Below are 23,431 nucleotides of genomic sequence, written 5' to 3'. Positions count from 1 at the left end.
TGGAGGATGAATCCTTATGAAAAGAGAAAGCAGGAAGAGCGCAGTTATTAAATCCCTCCAATGAATACCTTCTTCCTGCGAGAAGCAGCGCTAGAAAAACTTTTTTCTGCTAATAATTCATGACTGCAGGTATTTTAACTTCCCGCTGCTTCAAAAAGCATCACTCCAACTTCTTCTTCATCAGAGCAGCAGCAGAGGCGCACTGCAAGCTTTAAAGCTCTTTGTCAGTTTGTGCCGTCAGACTTTAATTCATCAGGATCAGCTGCTGCAGACGGAGGGAACTCTGTGGACCAGCCGAGGTTCAGAAGCGGACCTACAAAAAGGTTCAGAAAATCAGCCAGAGAGGAAAAAAATTTGCTCAGAAAACACACAAGTTAGAGCCAGAACTGAGTCACAAACACTGCACACAGCTGAAGATCAGCCAGAAACTAGTTAAGTCAAACTAACACCATAAAACAGAACCACAAGTGAGTCAACATTCAGTCCGCTGAGCCAACTCCAAGCCAAAACACACAAAGAAATCTGAGTTAAAATTGAGTCACTGCAAATCCAACCCCAGAACAAAACTAAACATCTGGTGGTCAACAAAGCTCTGCCAGAAGGAGAGAAGACGTTGTAGTAGTGGTAGAAAAATCAGTGAAAACGCAGCAGGAACATAAAACCCTGATCCATTGGAAAATAATTCATAAAACCTAAATAATATAAGACAGTAAAATAGATCACCTGGGGACTCTAAAGTTATGACATAATGTCAAGTAGTGTAGCTAAATGGTCGTGGCAAAAGAAACAACACAAAAATATTTTCTTTCCAGTGAGGACAGATTTCCTCAGTAAACCAAACCAAACTTTACAAACTGTATATTCACAGTAAAACTGTATAAAACTTCAATGAATCATCTGCAACCTGAAATACAAAACTGAACTACAGGCTTAAGGGGTGTGTGTGTGCGTGTGGGTGGGTGTGTGTGTGTGTGTGTGTCAGGTATTGCTTCACTTCACACTGACTGGTCTTCAGAGGTATTTTCATCTGTTCCAGGAACAATTTGCAGAAGTGAAACTGCTGATCAAGTTGCTCTAATGTTGACTCACAAGACCTCCATCCTTCACCACAACCTGCAGCCGGACACCAGCACCGGGCACAGCCGAGAGAAGAAGAAGGAAAACACCGCTGTCAGCACTTCCTCAGGTCACACAAGTCGGTGTGTCACAGCGCCAGTTGTTTTCTGACAGTAAACACCAAGCTGGAGAAGCTCAGTATTACTGTTATCTGACACAAAGATGTCTTCAATTGTTAACACCACCTGGCTACAGTCACCAAAATCTGATAATAAAAGCATGACAACAAATACCTGGAAATCATTATTAAAAGCATCAACAGCCAAAATACACTTGGTTGTTGTGTATCCTGAAAACTAACAAACATCTAGTAACCAAGAAACACACATCTGCTGACCAACAAGCAAATTACTAAGCATTAAAAAAACCAAGAAACATCTAAGGACTGAGAACCACCAGAGAGATGGGATGCAAAAAGCATCCACTGACCAGCAAACACTTAGGAAACAACAAACACCTGGAAACCAACAAACACACACCTGCTGACTGACAAGCAAATTATCAAACATTAAAAAAACCAAGAAACATTTATGGACTGAGAAAAAGCAAATACCTGGGAAACAACGAACACCCACCATCCAAAATGCCTATAGGTTTATACATCAGAGTTGATCCACATACAGGTCAGACTGGGAAATTTCACCTGCTTCACTAAACTTCCCAACACCGTCATTAAATGATTGATGTTCTGCTGTCAGGTTATCAGGTTTTCAGATAAATTTCATTGTTATGGTGATTCTGGTCACTGTTTAAACAGAAACAACATCAGCATGCAGAACTTGTAGCCAATAAGACTTCAGCTTTTCTGAGGTGAATAAGCACCCCGAAGACCCAGACTCAGAGTGTGTGTCTGGATGTGTGTAATCGGGGGTGAAGGACAAACAGGAAGTGAGGTGTCATTGGAGTCAGTCAGCGCTCGCGGTTGCACCTTTGGACTGACAGATGTGCTTTTCAGTCATGTGACCTGAGAACAGTCCTGATCTACTCAGGGCCCACCCTCGCTCTGATTACCACTGAGGTGACAGGAAGTGACAGGCGCTCAGGCCCCGGGGTCCAACTTTCCAGCCAAATGAACAAGTGGCTGCAGGAAGTAGAAATCCATGCACTGACTGTCACTCAATGCCAGACTGTCAACCAATCAGATCGCAGCTCACAGTTTGGTTACCTGGGTGACAGCTGAACACCTGTTCTGTCCATCCACCTGAGTCACATGACAGATTTGAATTCTTTGCTCACCAACCCACCTTAAGATTCTACCAACCAAATTATTGTATCGAAGCTGATAAAACAACAAATAAATCAATCAATTGGGACAACAAAGCTTCCCATTTATCATGTGGGTAAGCTGGTTCCTGGAGCCCAGCAGGCCTCACTCTTAAGTGCAGCTTATTTAGGTTGCACTTAAATAAGTCTGAAGTGTTACTTTAGGGATCCACTTTTTGATTAAAATATCTGACGATTAGTATTGGCTGATACTGATCCAATACAGAAAATCAGAGCTTGACTTTTTTTTTTTTTTAAACACAGACATAAATGCACTGAATTACAAATTTATTTAATATCTCTGCACAGGTACAACAACTTAAATACACCAATAGCTTCACAAGCTTGGTCAATATGTAAAAACAACACAACTTTAATTTGTTCAGTCAGTGCAATAAAGAAACTGAAACTACCTTGGTCAAACATGTAAAAAATGAATGGCAAAAAACCTTTTGGTTTTGCCATGGTTCAGAAAGCATAATTAGGAATTCCAAATATAATGTAAAATAAAAAAATAAAGAACGACGTCCCTCAGAGGACAAGAGAATTAGACATTACTAGATACCCAATCTAGAACCTTTTTCAATATCAGGACCAATAAGAAATCAGTGCATTTTTGAGTGTGAGTTTTGAACAAGATAGGAAAGCATTCCTCATATTTAAACTAAATTAAAAAAAATTATGCTTCAACTCAACAACAACAGCAGCAATGTCAGGAGATTTGACATGTTTGCAGTCCCCCTCCCGTTAGCTCTGCCTGCAGACCAGTGGACATGGGGGAGGGCAGTTTAAATCCTCTCCAGCCATGCTCTCACCCCTCGCCAAAATAAAAGCCCTTTATTCTGTAGCCTCTCTGCTAATTAAAGCATTTAGGCAAAGTGGTCAGAGTTGATTCTGTCTCACTTTCCTTCTTCATGTCCCAAGTGTGTGAGACAGAGATTAGCTAAATTAGTGGGAGGAGAAGAAGAAGAGAGTTTTGTTACAGTCGACAACATGAAGAGGCTCTCAGAGTTCTTTCAAACACAAGATGAGCTGGAAACTCTGCAGTTCATTCTGTGAACACAACCAGGACCCTGAATGCAGCACAATCAGTCTGAAGCACATCAACTCTCTCATTGGAATAAGAAGAAAATAAATACAATACATCTAAGAATTACTTATTTATTCTTTTGGTAAAATTACCCTGAAAGTGCTCTTCATGTTCTTTTTCAGAATCATCAGCAGTAAGTATGTGGTACTGGTCCCTTCTAGAAACCAACTCTCAAAATATTCCCCCCCAGCAGTCGGAATCACTACATGTGCCTTGGACTGACTTGCAGATGTTTGAACATCCTGAAAACTCAAAATATTCCTGGAACAGACACATGCAGATGACTGGAGTTAGAAAACCCGATCAGACCACAGCCTGATGTTGGACCGGTACCAGACCAGATCTGAGGACAACAGCAAAGAAGCTGGAGGTTTTCCACAGCCTCTCCCTAAAGGAGGAGTGAGTGGTTGGACACCACATGATGGCTGCGATAGGCTCAGCGAGCTGTCAGTTGTCAGGATGCTGGATGGATTCTCAAATCAATGGGTCTGAAATGTTTGCATGCAAGAATATTGGACAGGCTGAGAACAGCTGCTGGATTGTTGGGAACGATGCAGCAACATCTGTGGCCATTTTCCTGAAAATGACTAGGTCTGTTTGTTTCTTGATAAAAATTACCAGAAAGATGCATCAGCGTAGCATTAGATCTTCTTGGTTTGTTGAAAACTAATTCATTTGAATTAAATTTAGCTTGTAGGATGCCAAAGCATAATCATTTATTCCCACATTCTTCTATTCCTGACATATTTTTGGTCAAAAAAGATCAGTTGATTGATTGCTACAGAAAAAGCTGAGCTGCAACTGATTAAGGGACAACATTAAGGTTGTCTATATTTAATCCTGAGGGAATAAGTGACAATATGCAGCATTTTATACATTCATTGAAAGTTTTACACCCAACTTGTGCTATAAAATGTATACAGTATATGGTAAAATAACTTCACACTGAACAGTTCACAAAAATCATTTAAACTCCCAGACATATAGGTAATTCATGCTCACACTAAGTGAATGGAAACTATCAAAACTGTGCACAATGTAGTGAAATTATTAATCAAATATTGTTTATAAAAATAGATTAAAAAATTACAAGAATAGTCCCTAAGAGAATTTTAGTGAAAGTGTTGAGAAAACCCAGGTCTGTTTGGAGCATCTTTAGCTCTAACTTTAGAGAAGGAACTTAATTTACATTCTAAGCAAATCACAGAATGTTGGACTTTCCCTGATTGAAATTGCATTTTGATACTTTTTACTGCTTTTACACAATCATAGCTTAAGTTTCATGAAATTTTAAAACGTTATCCTGGAACGTTGATGTCACACAGTCTAGATTTTGAAACACAGAAACTTTTTTTGGTTTCAAATTACACTCATGTCCACAGTTTCATATATACGATTTATACACCAATGCACAGTCAATTTTGTAGACTTTGTCAAAGAATGTTTCCTATTTCTAGAGGACTTACAGTATTTTGTTAAATCAACCCAGAGTGCAAAGTACGCACACCCAACTAATAGAACACCATTCAATCTTAGCTTAGAATCATTCTTTCAAAAGTAAAAAAAGTTGAATAAATCTCCTACATAGACCACTGTCGACAAATAAAAAATAGATCATGAGTGAACAACATTCACATAATGACTGTTGGTTAGTTATCTGTGGTTTCTTTCTGCCAATAAGAAGAAAGGGGTATTGCTTCGGACTCCCCCTCCGCCCTTCTCCCCAAAAAAGGCGGGGATCACCATGACAACCAGTGACTCAACAGTTTCTGAGGATCTGGGTCGCACATTACTCAGCAGGTTGATTTTTCTGTTATTAATCCGTCATGGCTGCCACTATAATCCTTGTGTAATCTCAGCAATCGTGTCATCTCAGAGTAACGGCGGCGTTTAGCAGAGAGCTACTTCCTGCTGCTCATTGGTTGTTGACCAAACCCACAATCCTGCACCAGCTCACTGGACCCGGATTTAGATCATGCCCCCAAGTGTGGGGTGAGTCATCAGCAGTTATTTTCTGTTGTTGCGGAGGAAGTTTGAAACATTGCAAAGATATAAATATTAAATTAGGTGATAATGTTGGTTAAAGTCTCCTTATAGTCATACATGTAATGCAAGGGTGTGCAATGTTTCCGATGTGAGGTCAAATAATTTCATAGATGTATGACACGTTCTTTGGGTGTTTAAATGTTTTTGAATGACAATTGGTTCATTAACATCCGAGTGCCACAAACTTGTCCTTTAATCGTTGTTGAATTGCAACATTCAAGTTCAAATCTGTTAGTACAATGGATTTATTTCACAATTCTTCCTTTTTGTCTTTTTTTAAATCATCAGAGTTTTTTGCTCCCAGTTTCTGGATCAGAGGAACAAACTGTGACCGTCCTCCTCGTTAGTTTGTGTCGCCTCACTGAGTCTGAAGCCGCTGATCATCACCAAGGTCATAACCTCGGAGTCCGGGGCACTGTCAGGGTGAAAAAACACAAACTCTGTTGTGCAAACCACAGGCCTGACTCAATCTGAATCTCAACCTCATCAGCACTGTCAGAAATCCAAACAGTTTGAGAGAGAGAGAAAGGCACTGCTTCTCTTCCAATCAGAGGATCAGTAATGGACGTCAATATATTCAAAGGTCTGAAAATAACAGGCGCTGTGTCAGAGAGAACTTTTCGGGGGGAACTTCCTAAAACCTGAACAAACTGAGTCTCAAAGTTTCACGTAAAAACAGCCAACTGCTGTGAAAGACGCTCGTCCAGCATCCGAGGAGGCGAGTGGGAAGTGAGAGCAGAAAAGGAAATAAAAAAAGAGTGCGAGGGCACCGCATGAAGGTGTGTGTATGCGTGTTCTCAGAACCAAAGGAGAAGCAACAATGTGGTGACACGGTCAACACAACTCGTGAAACAAAGTGTCAGCAGATTACGGCAAAGGGAACTCAAGGACGACGCAAAAAGAGGAAACTGGTGCAAGGACGGTTTTCTGCTGCTTACCTGCTGGTGTAGACGTGCGCACACACACAATGCGTCAAGAAAAAGACAGAGTGTTCCATGAAGCAGCAAATGTACTAACAGTTATTCAATAAATAGTTGTGTCTGCTTCAGTTGTATGGCGCCGAGGTGACAATGCACCACAAAAAACCAGCAGCTTTACCAACATTTTCCAAATCTTTTATTGTCCTTTGACATTGTTTAAGGTCACTAACATAGTTCTGATTAGACTGAACCATCACTTTTTATGTCTGATTAATATTTCCTGTCCAGTTTTCCAAGAGACAAGAAAAAATGTCTTGGCTTTAACTTTGGATAGACTCTAAAAGTGCCTGAGCAGTGTGACATATCAGCACTACCGGCACTCCTAAAACCACTATCTGCTGTCTTGCAATGTGTTCTGCGAGGTAACTTTTGGTTAAACTTCAGGTCTTCAGGGTCAAGAACGTTGCAAATAAAACTGTTAGTTTGAGATAAGAGATAAAAACATTTAAAACTGATACTGAAACCTCAGGAGCACCAGAGCAGGTCGGCTTTTCAGACCAGAGAAGAACTTGAGAAAACGAAGCTCCACCTGGGGAATGAGGTCTCTTAACAGCTTAACCAATCAAAATAACATTAGTGTTGGAGATTGTTGACCAGATACTGACTATATCAATGTACTTTTTGCTGGAAAAGGAATCAGAAACATTAAAATATTTGACACTTATAACAGATAAACCAACAAAAACCTCTATGACCTGCTTTGCACTATTGAATCTTTGGTTCTTCCTGTGAACATTCTGATTTTATACAAATAAATGAAAAATTAAAAGAAAATATGACTATCACAAACTGCTCTGTCTCTGTCCACATGGGCAATGTGAAGTTAAAACACCGGCAGCCCCTGTGGACGCCCTGTCCTTTGTTAATGACCGCAGTGGGTTGACTTGGACGGGGGCTACAGTGCAGACACATCCAGGTCTTATTGAATTCTCTTCTGCTCTGCTGCACACACACATAAGTCGGACGGTAATTATTGTCTGGTATCGCTTGGATCAATTTGCATTTAACCCAGATTTTGGGAGCAAAGAGGATTGCGGCGCGCCAAGAGAAACGGGGACAGGCGGCCGTCTTCTCTGCTGCAGCTTCTTGGGCTCAGTCATAAATCACCGTGCCTCACATTCAGCTTTCCAGACATCCGGACAAAGGAGGGACGACGTGAAGACGCCCCCTCCCCGACCCCCCAGGGCACACTGTGTCCACTGGGTCATCTAGTTCTGCCCCACGGGAGCAGGGGAACTTTTCCCAGGCTCATTAAGATGGGCACGAAACGGGGCCTGGTCTGGTGGGACCATTACTTTCAGGTGAACTGGTTTTCATGACAACTGGTCAGACTCCCAGTAACGTGCAATATCTGCACCTTAAGCTGAACACAATCAGTTATGAGCATAGCTTAGCACAAAGATTATCAATGTAATGTTCAGGTGATGTTACAAAAATACTATAAACAGGGAAATGTCTTAGCATTTGCAGAAAGAACATAAAGTTGGAAAAACAGTTAGCATAGCTTAGCATCATTCATTTAAAAAAGGTAAAACTGTTGGCACTGGTAAGCACAAACACCAAATGTCAAAGAAAAACTCTAAATATGTCTATTATCTCTTAAATATTACTAAGAAGTAACGCTGTGAAAATTAGCAAGAAAACAGTGAAGACTGTTAGCATAGCTTTGCAAGAGCACTGTAAACAAGTAAAATTAGTGTAGTGTCCTCAAACATAATATGAAAAAATTAGCATAGCTTAGCAACAGAACTATAAACAGGAAAGACTGTATAAAGTTTCTAACAGAGGAAAGTCTGTTAATGTAGTTTACACAAGGAGAGCATTGAAAACTAAATGTGATTTAGCACAAAGGCTGTAAATATAAAGATTGCCTAGGGACCTGTTCTCTCTCAAAATACACTGAAGCAACATGCAAATATTCCAAAGAAACTAAAGTATTTTTTTAATGTGTTCTTAGACATTTATTAGACATCTAAATGTAGGCCTGTTTTAACCGAGATGAACAAGAATATGAAAAAGAACAGAGTGAGCTGGCCTCAAACTCAGGAACTGAGTTTATTAACACGGCAACTTTACTTGATGACCTTCATAATAAGAGAATGATATATCAGTTCAAGACGTTTTTATTCCAGTCTTGGTTTTTGTTAATGCCATATCAAATTGATAATATGCTTTAAATACACAGAGGTGAAATTGCAGTAAATTCATCTAGAAATGATGATTCTTGCAAAACAATTTACAGATTTATTCTTACGTAAACGTCCGGGAAGTTGTCTTTGATGATAATGAGGAGGGGTCTTGTGTACAACCTGTTCAACTTGAATATTTCATGACATTTCAGAATAAAGGAGATCCTGTTTTCTCTCACCAGGACAGTACAAATATGTATTTCAAAATGTACCATGGTTCTTTCTCTAGTTGGCAGTTTTGCTTTGTCTAAACATAGATTAAATATAGACGTCTAAATAAGGACGACAGACTTAACATTGACTCATCTCAAACAAAGGCTACAAACAAGCAGGGATGACGTAGTGAACCACTGTAAACAACATGGTATTCAGCCTTTATAGAAATATTTTAAACAGGAGCATTTGGTGTTTGTCTGCTGCACTAAAATAAGTTTTTGGTTATGTGTGATTTAATTTAATTGTCTAAATGGGACTAAAGGGTTTTTTTTTAAGATATTGTGGCATTCAGCTGACATATGGATGCCATAGACCCACATAGACTCACATCTGACTCATGTGTGCAACATAATCCTTGTGGGGAAAATAAAGCAAATGTTTTGAACTGTGCAGAAGGATTTATGTGATCCATGTTAACAAATTAAGATATTATTTAACCTAAGTCTGATAGACTGGATTTGGCCTTTAACACAGTGAGGTATTGATCGACCCGGTTACGCCTGTTTTCCTGTCGGATCATCATTGTCGTACCTCCATTCATGTGTGAACACATCCAGACTTTGGCATGTGTGTCACATTGATCGCTCCCACCGACCCAAAACTGATCACAACACAGACACACACTCATAAAATGCAGCATACAGTAAACACACACACACCCAGTGGGCCGTGGGAGAAGAAAGAACACACACAGACACACACTCACATCAATGAGGCCTATTGACTCTGTTCCCTCTGAGCACGCACAAAGCCGGCCTTTCAAGTTCATCTGGACTGATGTAATAAAATTGACACATGCAGTCGGCTGAATTCTGGGGCGCCTGTTACCTAAACTCTCATTTCCAAAGCACTGTCACCTCCCCTCACTGCAAATGAATCAATTACAGAGCAGCATAATCCTGTTAGGGGCCAGATGAATGCATACCTCCCCGCTGGCAGGTGCTGGCAGGCTGAAGGGGCTTATTGGAGCAGGCGATATCAAAGCTGGGGTTTTATGTGCCACATTAGAACCACTGCAGAGCAGCGAGAGGAAGCCGCTGCGCCTGCGCTCGCCACCTCAGCCTACACAGCCAAACGCTCTGCCAAGCAAACAAACCAAATAACATCGGGTTGCAGATCTGGAGACGACTGACATGATTTATCTCGTATCGGCAGCTTCACTGGAAACATTCTGCAGCGTTTTATGTCCCCTGGGTCAACCCGGGGGACATCAGACTTCTGGAAACAAAATGTTCCAGTTAGGCTTTTACCACAATATAAGACCACACTGCAGAAACACAACAACCTTACCAAGTATTTTTGATTTTGGTTGTAGTGCAAATTTCTTAGTACACCTGAAATTAGTTAGTAGTAGAAAGTAACTTTTTAGCAAGATACAGGAGCTTTTTTAAATACTTTCCTAATATTGATGAACAAGTACTAGTTCCAAAATCTGATTTTTGACTTATAACAAGACATTTTTCCTATGTTATAAGTATGAATGAGTACTTTTTCATCAATATTAAGGAATTATTGACTTAAAACAAGCTACTTCACCTTGCTGAAAAATTACTTGTAAGTTAGTTTTGTCTAATTTCAAGTGTTCTAAGATTTTTGCACGAGAAACTGGACTAAAAATACATGGTAAGGTTTTGCATTGCAGAACTCCTTGATCTCCTATGGAAGTTTAATTCAAAATGAAGAGTAAGGCTGAAAGCATAGTTTCATTAACAAAAAGATTAACACCGATAAAAACACCATTTGTTTTTCCTCCAATTGTTTCCATGACTAATATAAGAGAAATCAGTAAGAAGAGTTTGATTAAACCAGTAGAGTAGACACTCTTCAGTTCATGGTGAAACAACAATAATAGACAACAACTGTGCATGGAAATATGTGTTGCACAGATGATGGAGTGAAAACAGGCTTCTGTCAGCTGTTGCTCTCGCCACATGAAGGATTAGAAGGAAGGGCCGTCTGGAATATTATCCAGAGTGAAAAACATTCAAACAAATCTGGGCTCAATGTGGCGCTTTTCATCTGAACTCAAAACTTTAAGAGTTTCTATGACATGAACTGTACTGAACAAGGCGTTTTCTTTGTTTTTTTCTTTTGCTTTGGTTCAGGTTTTAATAGGAACACTGGGTCAAAGTGGTGGCCTGGTTGGAGCATGCTCACCCCAACACATTTATGGCGTGTCAGAAAGTGGATTCTGAGGCACTTCGTCTTAGAACAACCACGAGCGTCGGCACGAAGAGGGACCAGAGGGGCGACTGAAGCCCCCTCCCTTCCCACCCTCCTCCCACTGCCGTCGGGCCAGCCCATTGTTCACCAGGGGAGGGGGTCTTCAGCAGATAAATGGCTGCATGTTAACCATGTTTGACAGGGCGCACAAAAGAGGACACCTCGGGTCCCATGACGAAACCGGCAGCCCCACATCACCGTCCCAGAGAAGTTTGACCCCCGGCCCCCAAACCCAGGAGCTCCAGGAAGTTTCTACTGCTTCACTTTACGACTGAAACATCTGACATCAGAGAACGTCTGAGTTCCTTTGGATGATAACTTTATGACAAACCAATCAGGATGTAGAGAAGGACCTCTACTATGACATCTAATTAGAGGGAATCATTTGGACTGAAATAAAGCATATCAAAACCTGTTTTTCTTTTTTTTAGACTGACCACAAGTTGGTTAGTTTGTTCATTTTATAACTCGTAGAGTTTGAGATACATTTTTTGGGGTGTTTTTGTACCCAAAAAATGTACCCGGCTGATGGTCCAGTAGACTCGGTTTGACTGAGCACTAACATTGAAACATTTGTTACATTTTCATCTGGCGCCCTTCTTTTTCACACTGTGCTGTCAAAAGAACCAAACCCTTTGAAAAACCTGGTTACCCACTCAGAAACTTAGAAAAAAATCTGAGTTGTGCACAACTTCCTTATTTACAAAATGTAAACAAAAATGCAGTAGCATCAGATTTTAGTGGTTGTAGGTTTTGCAATCTGTCAAAAGACAGCAAAGCATTTTTCCAGCTAACACCAGACTTGCACTTTTGTTTTGTTATATTTACCCAGAAGGCCCTGCATGTTAGTCCGCTAACTGGTTTTGGGTTGTCCTCCTGTCCATTCGGCGTTCACATATGCATTAAAATCACACCAGAGTTCACTTCAAACAAACTGAAACTAGGTTCTTAGATGGACCAGAATTTGTTTTTTCGGACCTCATCAGAGTTTGACTGAACTTTCTAAACAAATAAATAAGAGTTTGATTAAAGCATACCAAACTGGGCTGGTATGAATGCATACCAAGTCTCAAATGAGTCAGCTTTCCACCATGGATGTCCAGGTAGTTTTGTATCGATGCTGTGTTTGTTTGGGAAGCTGTGTTGGAGAGTTGGTGTTATTTTTGTCATTTCTGATGTGTCACTGGGCCAGTTTTTCTGCCTCTGAAGAGTGTTTAGTTGGTTATTCTGTCTGTGACTCAGTAATCAGTCAGTTTTTCAGCTTTTGATGGAGGGGTTTGTGATTTTTCTCATCTCCGGTGGGAGGTTGGTCAGATTTGTAGTATCTGATGAAACAGTCGAGCTGCTTTGTAGTTTGGAGAACTGAGTCTGTTTTCAGTCTGCAGTAGGTTTTTCAGTCTTTGGGGATTTTTTTTAATTGCCTGTTGAACCATTTGGTCAGCTACTCCATCTGTAACACAGTACCTTGTTAGTTTTCCAGGCTGTGATGAGTTTCTCTGTCTCTGATGGAGCACTGGGTGAGTTTTTCACCCTCTGATGAATCATTTGCCCAGACTCTCAGTCTATGACAGAAGATGGAAACAGACTCTCGGTCTTTGACGAGTGTTCGGTCAGTTCTCCATCATTTGGTCAGTTTTTAGTCTGTGACAGAGTGACACATGAGTGTGTTCAGCTGAAATGAAGCAGTGGGACAAAAGCAGAAAGCGTCTGTCAGGCTGCAGGCCGAAGGAGGGGGGGTATTTTTTAGCCAGGGAGGGGGATTATTGTCCTTTGCTAACCTTTTCAGCTCTGCTGCCTCTTTGAAGGTTGACGGGACTTACAAAGCACCTGCCCCGTCTCCGAGTGTCCCCCGCCTCCCCCCGGCTGCTCCCCCTGACCTGACCGGCATTCCTGGCCAACAGGGGGCCCTTCCCATGACTACCTTTACACCCCCGCCCTAAACAATCTCACAAAGTCTGGTAATCCCACAGCAAACACGGCTGTGAGGCTCAGAGGCGATGCACGAGACGTCTCACAGCTGAAAGGTGCTCATCACCGTGGGAACCAACAGTGAAGGAAACACTGCTGAGGTGCACAAGCTTCAAAATTTGATATATTTTCAACAATTGTCATTTTTAAAATCAACTGTTCAACATAACTCAACAAAGTGTGTGCGATATGTTTCTTTGGAATCATTTAAACTAGTTTTAGCAAAACTTGACCTAATGGCTCATCTGCAGTTCTTCCCATCAGTAAATTCCTCTTAAACTTGAGTTGATCAGGAACCTGTGAGCTTCCTCATATTAAGCTTCCCTACTCCCATCGTCTCTGGACTCATTTGTTCGTGGTCATCATAGCGGAGACGTTTCCTTCAGACCGGACAGTGCGAGCAGCTCTGACAGGAGTGTCAGCTCTGATACCTTCATACTGTGAGGTCAGTCCAGCAGGACTCTCCCTGAGGCGACCGGGTCGCACCGAGAGGCGCTCCTCTGCCTCATTACTTTAATTGGCAGATCTGTGACCAGCAAGTGATGAGAGAAACTGATCTGATCTGGCCTGAGGAGGTTACACTGGGAGTCCAAGTGGACAGAGGTAACGTGAACAAAGTCCTCCATGAGATGCAAACTCACTGAGAAACAAAAGAAAAGTTTTTAATCATCAACGCAAATGTTCGAGAGCATAAAAACACTTGTGCTGACAAAATCTCAAATGAAAACATTCAAACATCAACTGCCCATCAGTGTGACATGTATTCAACACTCAGATGTCTTAAATTTCACTGGTTATCAGAGATAAAGAGCTCAGGAGAAGAACATTCCTGAACTTAATCAGGCCAATAAAAACCACAACTTTCAATATCCAGATCTTGACCAGTACCAGATCAAACACAAACCAGCACCAGAATGAGCCAGCTGTCACCAGTCCAACAACATCCACGTACCAAACCCAATATAACCCAGAACTACAACAAAGCTATGCCAATAAAAGCCTTAAAAACCCAGAACAATACCAGATCAATTAGGTTCTTAAAGATCCAGCAACAGCCCGGAAGTTGTTGCTGGATCTGGTGCACCAAACACCAGATCAATATCCGACCAATTAGCAAGACTACACTAGAGCCAATATAATAAAAACCCAAAAGACCTGAAACGACACCAACATTAGAGCAATTAAAAACCTTGACGAACCACAACAAAACAAGAAAAAGAAAAATCCAAACCCAGACAAGAGTCCAGCCAATATCACATCCCAGTAACAGCCCAATAATAACCCATTCAGCTCATTAAATGCTTAATATCCAGTCAATCAGCCCAGTTATTGTTGCTTTCCATCAATCATCCCGACGATAACCTGCAAAGGACTTGGAGGTGGACCCAGGCAGGACCATCCCAGCAGAGGTGGGCGGAGCCTGGGGGTGTCGGTGTGGGGAGGAGGGAGGTTATTCAGGCGTACAGTGTTGGTCTGGACACACAGATGTCATGACACCTTAATCCAGCCATCCGTTATTGATTGTTCCATGTGTGTGACCTTGCCGCAGGAGCTCAGCCAATCAAATGCACCTCTCCTGTTAGGTCGGGGCCTACGGACTGAACAGGTTGCTTTCTCTGGAGACTGGTCCCAGTTCACATCACACAGGTGAACTGGAAGTCCAAATTGAATCAGAATCCAGAAGAAAGTGAAGACATTACTGAGCTGATGGAAATTAAACAGCTCAGTTTAATTTCACAAACAATTTCTCTTGAAGTTCATCTATGTAACTTTCTGTTTTGATCTGATCTCACCGCCTGCTCTTAAATGTGTGGGTGTGTGGTGTGTGTTGTTCTCTGACGGTTTCTGACTGTTTAAGTGTGTCTTATCTCTCCATGCTGATGTGCCTCTGCTGTGACCTGAGAGTGTGTGATGGTGTGCTTTATTGTCTGGTACAGTATGTGTGTGTTTGGGTGTGTGTGTGTGTGTGTGTTATCTTTCTGCCCTGATGCACCTCCGCTCTGACCTTGATGAAGCCTGTTTAGGCTAACGGCAACAAAATGTCACCAGTCGGCTCCGGGCGCGCTGATGAACAAAATATGCATGGTTCAGTGAAAGTGAGCGCATGTCAGTCACCTTGAAAATATGACAAACAACAGAGTTTTACTGCAAAAACATCAAATACCGAGGTGCAATGGGAGGTGGAGGAACATTGGTGACTCAGAGACGAGCTGCTTTCACAAGAAAAGAGAAGGAGACATGTCTTCCGAGGAATAAAGGTGGCGGCAGTGGGTGGGGGGGTCTTGATATGTTTTAATGCACAGAAGTTTAAAGAGGCAGGTCAGATGTGAAAGTCAGTGAGCGACAGAGGAGCTGTGTGGGTGTTTAACAAGTCAATAACTCTCAGACAAATTAGTTTTTGTTGGCTCAAGTCCAAACTGTTCCGTCAAAATAAGAAGGAAATCAGAACAGGATTCCTTCTTAGACAAAGGAAAAGTCTGCTGTGTTTTTTCTAATTGCTGCCCAATTCACACACCAGAACTGGAAACAAAACTAAAACCTCTCTGCTCAGAGATGGCTTCATTCACATTGCAGAACTTGATGCTCAAATCTAATTTATTCTGAAATCTGTTTTTTTTTTTTTTTGCATGGCCAATATTATTATTACTAATATTATTAAAGCTTATTTCACAAGAAAATCTCACTGAGATTAAAAAGTGTCTTTGGTAAAATAAATTCTGTCCAAGACTGGCAACAGAACGCAGAGATTACAGAGTATTCACATCAAAGCAGAAAAAGTTAACACCGTAATTAGTTAAAAGATTCCTCAGGTAAAACATTTGCAAACAGATGATTTCTTCTCAAAATCATGAAAGACTGTTTTAAAAGCAGCGTGACAACAGCGCCTTTCGGTGTTTTTGGATTTATTTCCAAATTCAATTCAGACTTTAGGCACCAAAAGTAAAAGTAAGTTCTCATAACAAAGAAAATATCATTCACTTAATTTTCAGTTTTGTAAGCCAACAAATATGAAAGAAGTCTTATAAAATATATGTAAAAATACTGGTTCAGAAGAGCTAGTACTTTTTCATCAATATTGAGGAATTACTAACTTAAAACGAGTGCTGATAGCTTCCTAAAAAGTTATTTTCCTCTTATATTTAGTGTACTAAGATATTTGAACTAGAAATGAGGCCAAAAATACTTGGTAGGATTTTATGTTTGTGTATTGTACTAACACCTCTCACCGCTCCACAACTACGACAAATGTCAATGGAAAGTGACGTCAAAGTCGCATCAAAACCACTTTGGTTGTTCCCACTGGAATCACATTCAAAAAGATCGGATGCTAGTCGGCTTCAGGATCTCATATGGAAGTGGCTCAAGTCGGACTAAGGAAATCAGATATGTGGTACATCTGAGTGTTCACACTTATTCTAAGTCTCACCTGGTAACTTGATCGTGAAAAATCTGATCTATGCCACACAACCCAACTCTGTTTATCGGGATAAATCTGAACCTGGTTCGACCTCTTCTGCTTGTTTCTGCTGCCGATCAACAGGAAACAAACTGTTTCATCACATGGTGTCCACAGCCAGAGGTCAGAGGTCAGGGACTGGTAGGATGCTGATTCTCAGCCAGGATCACCTGACACACGATGATGCCACAGCCATCCTGACCTCTGACCCTCACAAACATCATCATCCCACTGTATCACACTTTCATTCAGATCAGAGGATAAAGGTTCATCATGCGAGTGACCCTCCGTCATGTGACTGTGATGTCACCATGCCTTTATTTTGGTGGAGGGTGTGAGGGAGGGGGGGCTGCATTAAGCAGGCTTCCTGTTGTTAACAAAGGGCCCTTCTTCTAAAAGCGGGGCCCCGGTTCCTCCTCTGCTGTCCAACCAGAGGTGTTTGCTGAAGTAAATCTGCCTAAGTCGTGCAGGAGGGGGCCGAGGGGAGTCTGACAGGAGGTACTGGGGGATGAAGGTGAATAAAGATAATCTGCTTTTCTTCACAATAAAAGCTTTCATGGGGGGCGGGGCTGAAAAATTAAGAATTCATATCACATGCTGCATTTTAGACTTGATTCCTGACCTGTAAAGAAACAGAACAGCCAGGGGCCACCAGAGGCCTCCTACACAGTGAAGCTCCGGATTTAAAAACATTACACATTAAAACATACTAAAAACAAGCAGCAGCAAATGAACTGAAATCCAAATGAAAGTGAGGAGTCAGGAGAAGTAGAGAAGCTGCAGACGGAAAGGTGGTTTTTAGGAAATTTTCTCATTTAAAAACAAACTTTCAGGAAGTTTTTAGTTTCTGATCGAAGCGTCTGCCGCTAGGGAGGAGGAGCTCCGCGAAGGCCGCAGCCGCGCCTCCTCCTGCCTCGCTTCTTCACCTCCTCCTCTCTGCGCTCAGTTCCTTTTCTGCAGCTCCTTTCATCTGGGATGGCGGCGAGCTGAGAGTCCCCGGCGGCGCTCGCAGCCTCTGAATGGTGATTAAGGAGGAGCGGAGGAGCTGCTTTCTTTGTTCTGCCCTCGGGGAGGGGGTATTTACCGAGGGAGGGGGGCAGATATGAAAGACATTCAGGTCAGAGAGCAGCAGCTCCGACCTGCTTTTAAACCGCTTCATCAGAAAACCATAAAAAGGCCCCCGTCATGTCACTTTAACATGGTTCTGCTCACCAGAACCCGAAATTCAGACAGTTTTAGATCCGAATGAAATGAGGAAGATCCTGGAGTGAAATTAACCAAGTTCAAAGTTAAGTGACAGAACCAATTTGGACCAAACATCAAGCTGAAAATCCCATCCTGACACGACACAGCTTCTTCTGCCAATCACAGGCTTCATGCAGGTTTCACCAACTCAAATTTAAGACTTTTTAAGACCTATTGAAGATCATTATGAGTAAAATTTAAGACCTATATCACAACAGAGATGAACAAAAGAAATGCAGGGGACCAAAACGGAAACTTCTGGGGTCTTTTTGTGGCTTTTAGAAGCAGCTACGTGTTTCTCACATGGCATTCGGCTCTCAAGCTAGCTAGCAAGTATTAGCAATTAGTTACCGGTGACCTTAAGTCACAAAACATAGTGAGTGAAGATATCTGCACACAACACATGCTTTTGCCTGATAGAAAAGCTCATCAAGAAAAAATCCTGCATAGGATTAAATAGTCCTGCCACAAAATTTGAGAAATGTAATTAACACATTTAAGGCCACTGTGCATTTTCTTTAACGAATTTAAGACATTTTATGGCCTTACTTTAGATAAATGAGTTTAAGACATTTTAAAGATGCATAGACACCCAGAATCAGATTAAAGAGACAAGACAGAAACACAGCTGAGAGGTGGGAACAATACCAAACTTAGGTCAACACACACAAGAGTTTCCACCAGCATGGAGCTCCTGAGAGTGTGAGGCAGTCAACATGTCAACATGAACAGGCCTTCTGTCAGCGAGAGTCAGCTTCCATGAAACTCCTGTCAATGTGCACAGAGCTGCTGTCAGCTTGAAAAGAGCTCCTGGTAGCTCCTGTCACATGATAATCAGTTTCCTTCCATCATCAGATTTAATGAAGTGAAATTAGAGGGAAGTTGGGGTCAACTGACGCATACACACAAACAGACTGCTGTCACTCAGAGGTACCTCCATCTCCCTCTTAATTGTTGGAAAACAAAATAAGACACAAACAATTACATGAACAAATGTGACCATGGCATGGTCTGTAAGTATATTTGGTCTAGTTTCTCATGCAAATATCTTGAAACATGGCAAAACTAACTCACAGAACCTTCTCAGCAAGATATAGGAACTTGTTTTAAATAAATAATTCCTAAATATTGATGAAAAAGTACTAGTTCTATTGGTAGATTACTTTACTTATATTATGGAAAAATGGTTTGTCAGAAGTAAAATGATCTGCCAGTGGAGCTAGTATTTTTTGTTCTCAAAAATGAATTATTGGCTTAAAGAAAGCTCCCATATCTTCCTAAAAAGTTTCTTGTAAAATAGTTTTGTCTTATTTCATGTATACTTACTAACGTATTTGCACCAGAAACTAGACTAAACATATTTGGTAAGATTTTGTGTTGTTTCAGTATAGCGCGGGTGTGTCCAAAGTGAGGGCCCTGGGGCCATTTGTGGCCATCAGAACAACTTTGAGAGGCCTTTGATCACAAGTCAAGAAAAACCAAAGTTTTAATATTTCACTGATGCCAGGCTGTTCAAAACATAATAATCTTAAAATTTAAAATTTAGGGTGCAATATGAACTATTAATTCAGGTTTTTGCTTTCAGTTTAATTTAATTTATACAGACCAATGTACAAAAATGCAGACTTGGGAACAGCAAATGAATAAACTTAGCAATAGAAAGTCAAAGTGAGGCATATTCCATTATCATTGCTGATAAAACTAAAACAAAGTTAGAAAAAGATGATCAACCTGGCAAATGTAGAATGTGGTTTGCTGTTATTTTTTTTAATATTCTACAATAATTATGCATCACTTGCCAACTGCAATCCAAGTGCTTTGCTAATTTTTATTAAGATTTTCTGTTGTGTTTATTGTTTTTTTAGCAGACAAAATTTTTTAAAATAAATTTGTTTTTGTTGTTATTAAAAAGAAGAGGACAAAATATTTCAACTTGACGTTTTTGGCCCCCATGCTAAAGAGTTTGGACAGCACCGGCGTAGAACGTCAGAAGAACAGAACCGCTGGCATGAAAATGAAGACAAAAACCCAACAGGCTTGACCCGAGCTGATAGCTGACGGAGAGACACTGAGCTGTGGCAGAGACAGAATCCTGGTTTCATCCTGAATGATTCAGTTCACTCACTGCAGCTTCACTGACAGCTGTGGTTCTGGTTCTGATGGAAAGCCTCCAGTCCTCTCTGAGGGAACCATCAAACTGCATCACACACAGACACTGAGAACACACACACACACACAGAACCATCCGGATTGAAAACAGTTCCATTAACGGTTCCACGCATGACGGCCTCCAGCAAGAAGAACCTGATTTAACCTGAGCAAAACGCGCCGCTTCTTAAAACTCTTCAATCCAAACGGAGTCAACGAGTTAAAGTTTGTTTCATTCTGATGCAAGAAATCAAATCAAAATGTAAAAAAAAAAAAAATGTTTTTCTATTTACATTTCAGATTTTAAATCTATGATTTTTGTTTTTCCTGTCCTGCTCCATACGAACAAATTAAATATACACAGAAATATATATTCTAATAAAAATCTATATTTCAACTGTAGTAATGTATTTTACTATGCTATAAAAAAGAAAATTAGATTTAAGACTACATTTATTCAAGACTTGACAGTTATGGATAACAAGCACGAAATTATTTTGCAGCCTGAACAACATGTGACACACACACACACCCACACACACACGCACACACCTTCAGACAGCCAGCATCGGAGCGCCATCAGAAAACAACAGACTTTAACAAACAGCTGGAGCCACACAGCTGGATGAGACTTCTAGAGGTGGAGGAGGCCACAGATCCTCTGACCCCTTCAGCCCCCAAAAGTTAGACATGCAGCTGACTGAGACGCCATGAGACACCCAAAGACACCCGGAGGGAGGGGGACAATAACCCTAACGCACAAAGTCGCACAAAAACAAGAACCAAAAACTATTAAAAAAAACCTGAGTGAAAATAATAAAAATAAAAATTCTGAGTTTATTTTAAATGGGTACATTTGAATAAATCAAATAAGAAGAAGTCAGAAGCAACAGAGTATATGTTTTCCTTTAACCAAACAGATTACCTCTTGAATATGTCTATGACAATAAAGACTAAAAATAAAAATCCAAACCTCTGATGATGTGCAGTTTTTGTGTTTTTCTTTCATAAGGGCTGATCTACACTTCACGCCTAGACTGATGTAACTACGAGTTTTTATATTTTCATTTCTAATCATTTTTTACATAAAAAAACAAAACATTATCTGCACCTGTCCAGCTTGTTTAGCGTCATTTCCAATTCATTGTGTTAAATAGAACAGATTCTGTATCTAGTTTCATTCACCATTAGTAATTATATATATAAATATATATACTTTTTTAACTCTGAAGAAAAACGGGAACTCCCTCTAAGAAACAAACAAACTCTGAGTCAGAGAGTGACGAGCGGTTCCCCGGACACGCGGTGACCCGCATGCGGAGCTCCGGGTAACGGTCCCCTCCGCGCAGCGTCCCGCTCCAAACTTTCTGCAGTCTGTAACACTTAGCGGAGTTGCGGTGTGTGTGTGTGTGTGTGTGTGCGGTCTTACCGCTCTTTCTGCGGGGGTTGAGCTGCTTGCGCCTCTTCCATCGGGGACTCTGGGCCATCATCTCCGGCTGTCCCGGTCCTCCTGCTGCCTGAACAACGGCACAGACACACACACACAGTCAGTCCCAGACCGGGTCCGAGTCCCAGAACTCCTGGTCCACTCCCAGAACTCCCGATCCACTCCCGACCCGAACTCTCTGCGGACTTTGTCAACACTTTGTTGGCTGGAGAGCGCGCACCGAGCCGCGTCCCCGTCAGCCTGATCTCTGATGAGGAGCGTCTCTGCTGGTCTGACAGGAGGAGGGGACACACACACACACACACCCAACGCACACACACACAGAGACACTCACACACTCCCTGCTCCACCTCCTCACCGAACTACACCCAACAACCAACTTGTTGATCTGTCAGGCCTCTCCAATCACTCATCAATGAAAGTATCGATGTCATCTTTGAATATTTCCTGCTTATATAACAGCAACATTCAGGCCTGCTGATCTGGAATCAGCTGCGCTTTAAATAGGAATATTTCTGCTGCTTCACTTTCATCCACCCATTCTTCATTCCATCCATCCATCCATCCATCCATTAATCCATCCACCCACCCATCTATTCATTCATACATACATACGCTGCGGGAATTAAAGCAGATCTAAGCCCAGCAAACAGAGCTGCAGCTCGGTCACACAGCCTGTCACATACCGGTCCACTCATCCATTCACTCATCCTTTAATCCATCCCTTCTTCCATTCATCCCTCCGTCCCACCTGGAGGCTCTTCTCTCACCTGTCCGCAGGAAGAGCCGTGCAGGTAAGTGCTGCGCTCTGATTGGCTGCGCGGAGTAAACTGTGAGAAGCGGAGCAGAGAGAATGCAGAGCAGCGGAGGGTTCTTCTTACCGCTGTTTCCTGCTGCGGAATGAAAAAGTCCAGCCGGGTCTCGGTGAGTCCGGACGGGTCCAGGCAGGTCTCTCAGTCCGGGTCTGGACCGCGAGTCCGGACTGCAGGTTGGTCCGCTCCGTGTGCCGCCTCCCGCCGCCTGTCACCGCGTCTTTCTGCCTCATAAACAGCCGCGAGAACTCGTGGCCGCACGCGCCATCTATCTTCACGCGGAGGGATAATTGATCAGCTTGTCTGTTCACGCGCTCCGGTCTCTGCTCCATACCTGAAGGCTGCGGCTGATTGGCTCACAGGTTGTTACCTGAACAGGTGATGCGTCTCACCTGGTCAGGTGGAGCATGCGCAGAGGCCTCTGAGATAATGAGTCACATGTAAACAGCATCAATGGGTATGTCAGAAAACATCAAAGGAAAATATTTTTCATCCATTAAAAAAGGGAATTGATCATTTATTTAAAGAATCTATTGTTGTTATTATTATTATTATTATTATTATTATTATTGTTGCTGTTATTATTATTATTATTATTATTATTGTTATTATTATAATAATAACAATAATAATAATAATAAATAAAATAACACATGCACATATTTTAATCACATACAAAATGCATTGCATCAGACTAAAATCTATTTAATTTAAATTTCATATTATTTTTATTATTATTATTATTATTATTATTATTATTATCACTATTATTAGTATTATTATTCTGACAACAGAATATTAAACAGCATTACAGATTTTCTACTTTTATAGAATATCAATATGTGTTGTGAATATTATTGTGAAAATAAGAGGAGCTAAATTTGTATTAAGAACCCCCCTTTATTTTTTTTTTTAGTATTTTTTATTATTATTTATGTATTCAACTTTTTGCTAAAAAAAAAAAGATAGAATCCCTCCTGTGGTGATGGATAGCGTTTGATCACTGTAACATCTTGGGGCCTCAAGGCCTCAGGTTGCAGTCAGGTGGATTCAGCCTGGATGGCTCTCCTGACTCACAGCCAGAGCTGAACACCTGAAGGAGGTCATGTGACATTTCTGAAGTCATGTGACTGTCTGGTTTTACCTAAATCTGAGCTGTGGGGGTTGGCGGTGGTATTAGGGGTGTTTATGGGTCAGAGTGGGGGTTTAAAGGAGTATTACACTAATCACA

The 23,431-nt window shown here is 41.3% G+C and overlaps 1 protein-coding gene across 4 annotated transcripts in view; it reads right to left on the bottom strand.

Moving 5' to 3' along the window:
- Positions 1–22,416, bottom strand: part of zeb2a (zinc finger E-box binding homeobox 2a) — a 45,114-nt gene extending 22,698 nt beyond the window's left edge. Inside the window, exons 1-2 of one of the 4 annotated variants that reach the window (XM_032567709.1) lie at positions 22,270–22,416; positions 21,371–21,458 (exon numbers count right to left, since the gene is read on the bottom strand). In XM_032567709.1, coding sequence (XP_032423600.1) covers positions 21,371–21,431 — 61 coding nt within the window. In that variant the 5' untranslated portion in view covers positions 21,432–21,458; positions 22,270–22,416. The other 3 variants (XM_032567710.1, XM_032567712.1, XM_032567711.1) reach the window with 3 other exon arrangements.
- Between the last annotated feature and the right edge of the window lie 1,015 nt (positions 22,417–23,431).

The sequence above is a fragment of the Xiphophorus hellerii genome, chromosome 7 (genome assembly GCF_003331165.1).
Source record: "Xiphophorus hellerii strain 12219 chromosome 7, Xiphophorus_hellerii-4.1, whole genome shotgun sequence".
NCBI lineage: Eukaryota > Metazoa > Chordata > Actinopteri > Cyprinodontiformes > Poeciliidae > Xiphophorus > Xiphophorus hellerii.
This window is presented reverse-complemented; position numbering and strand designations above follow the sequence as displayed.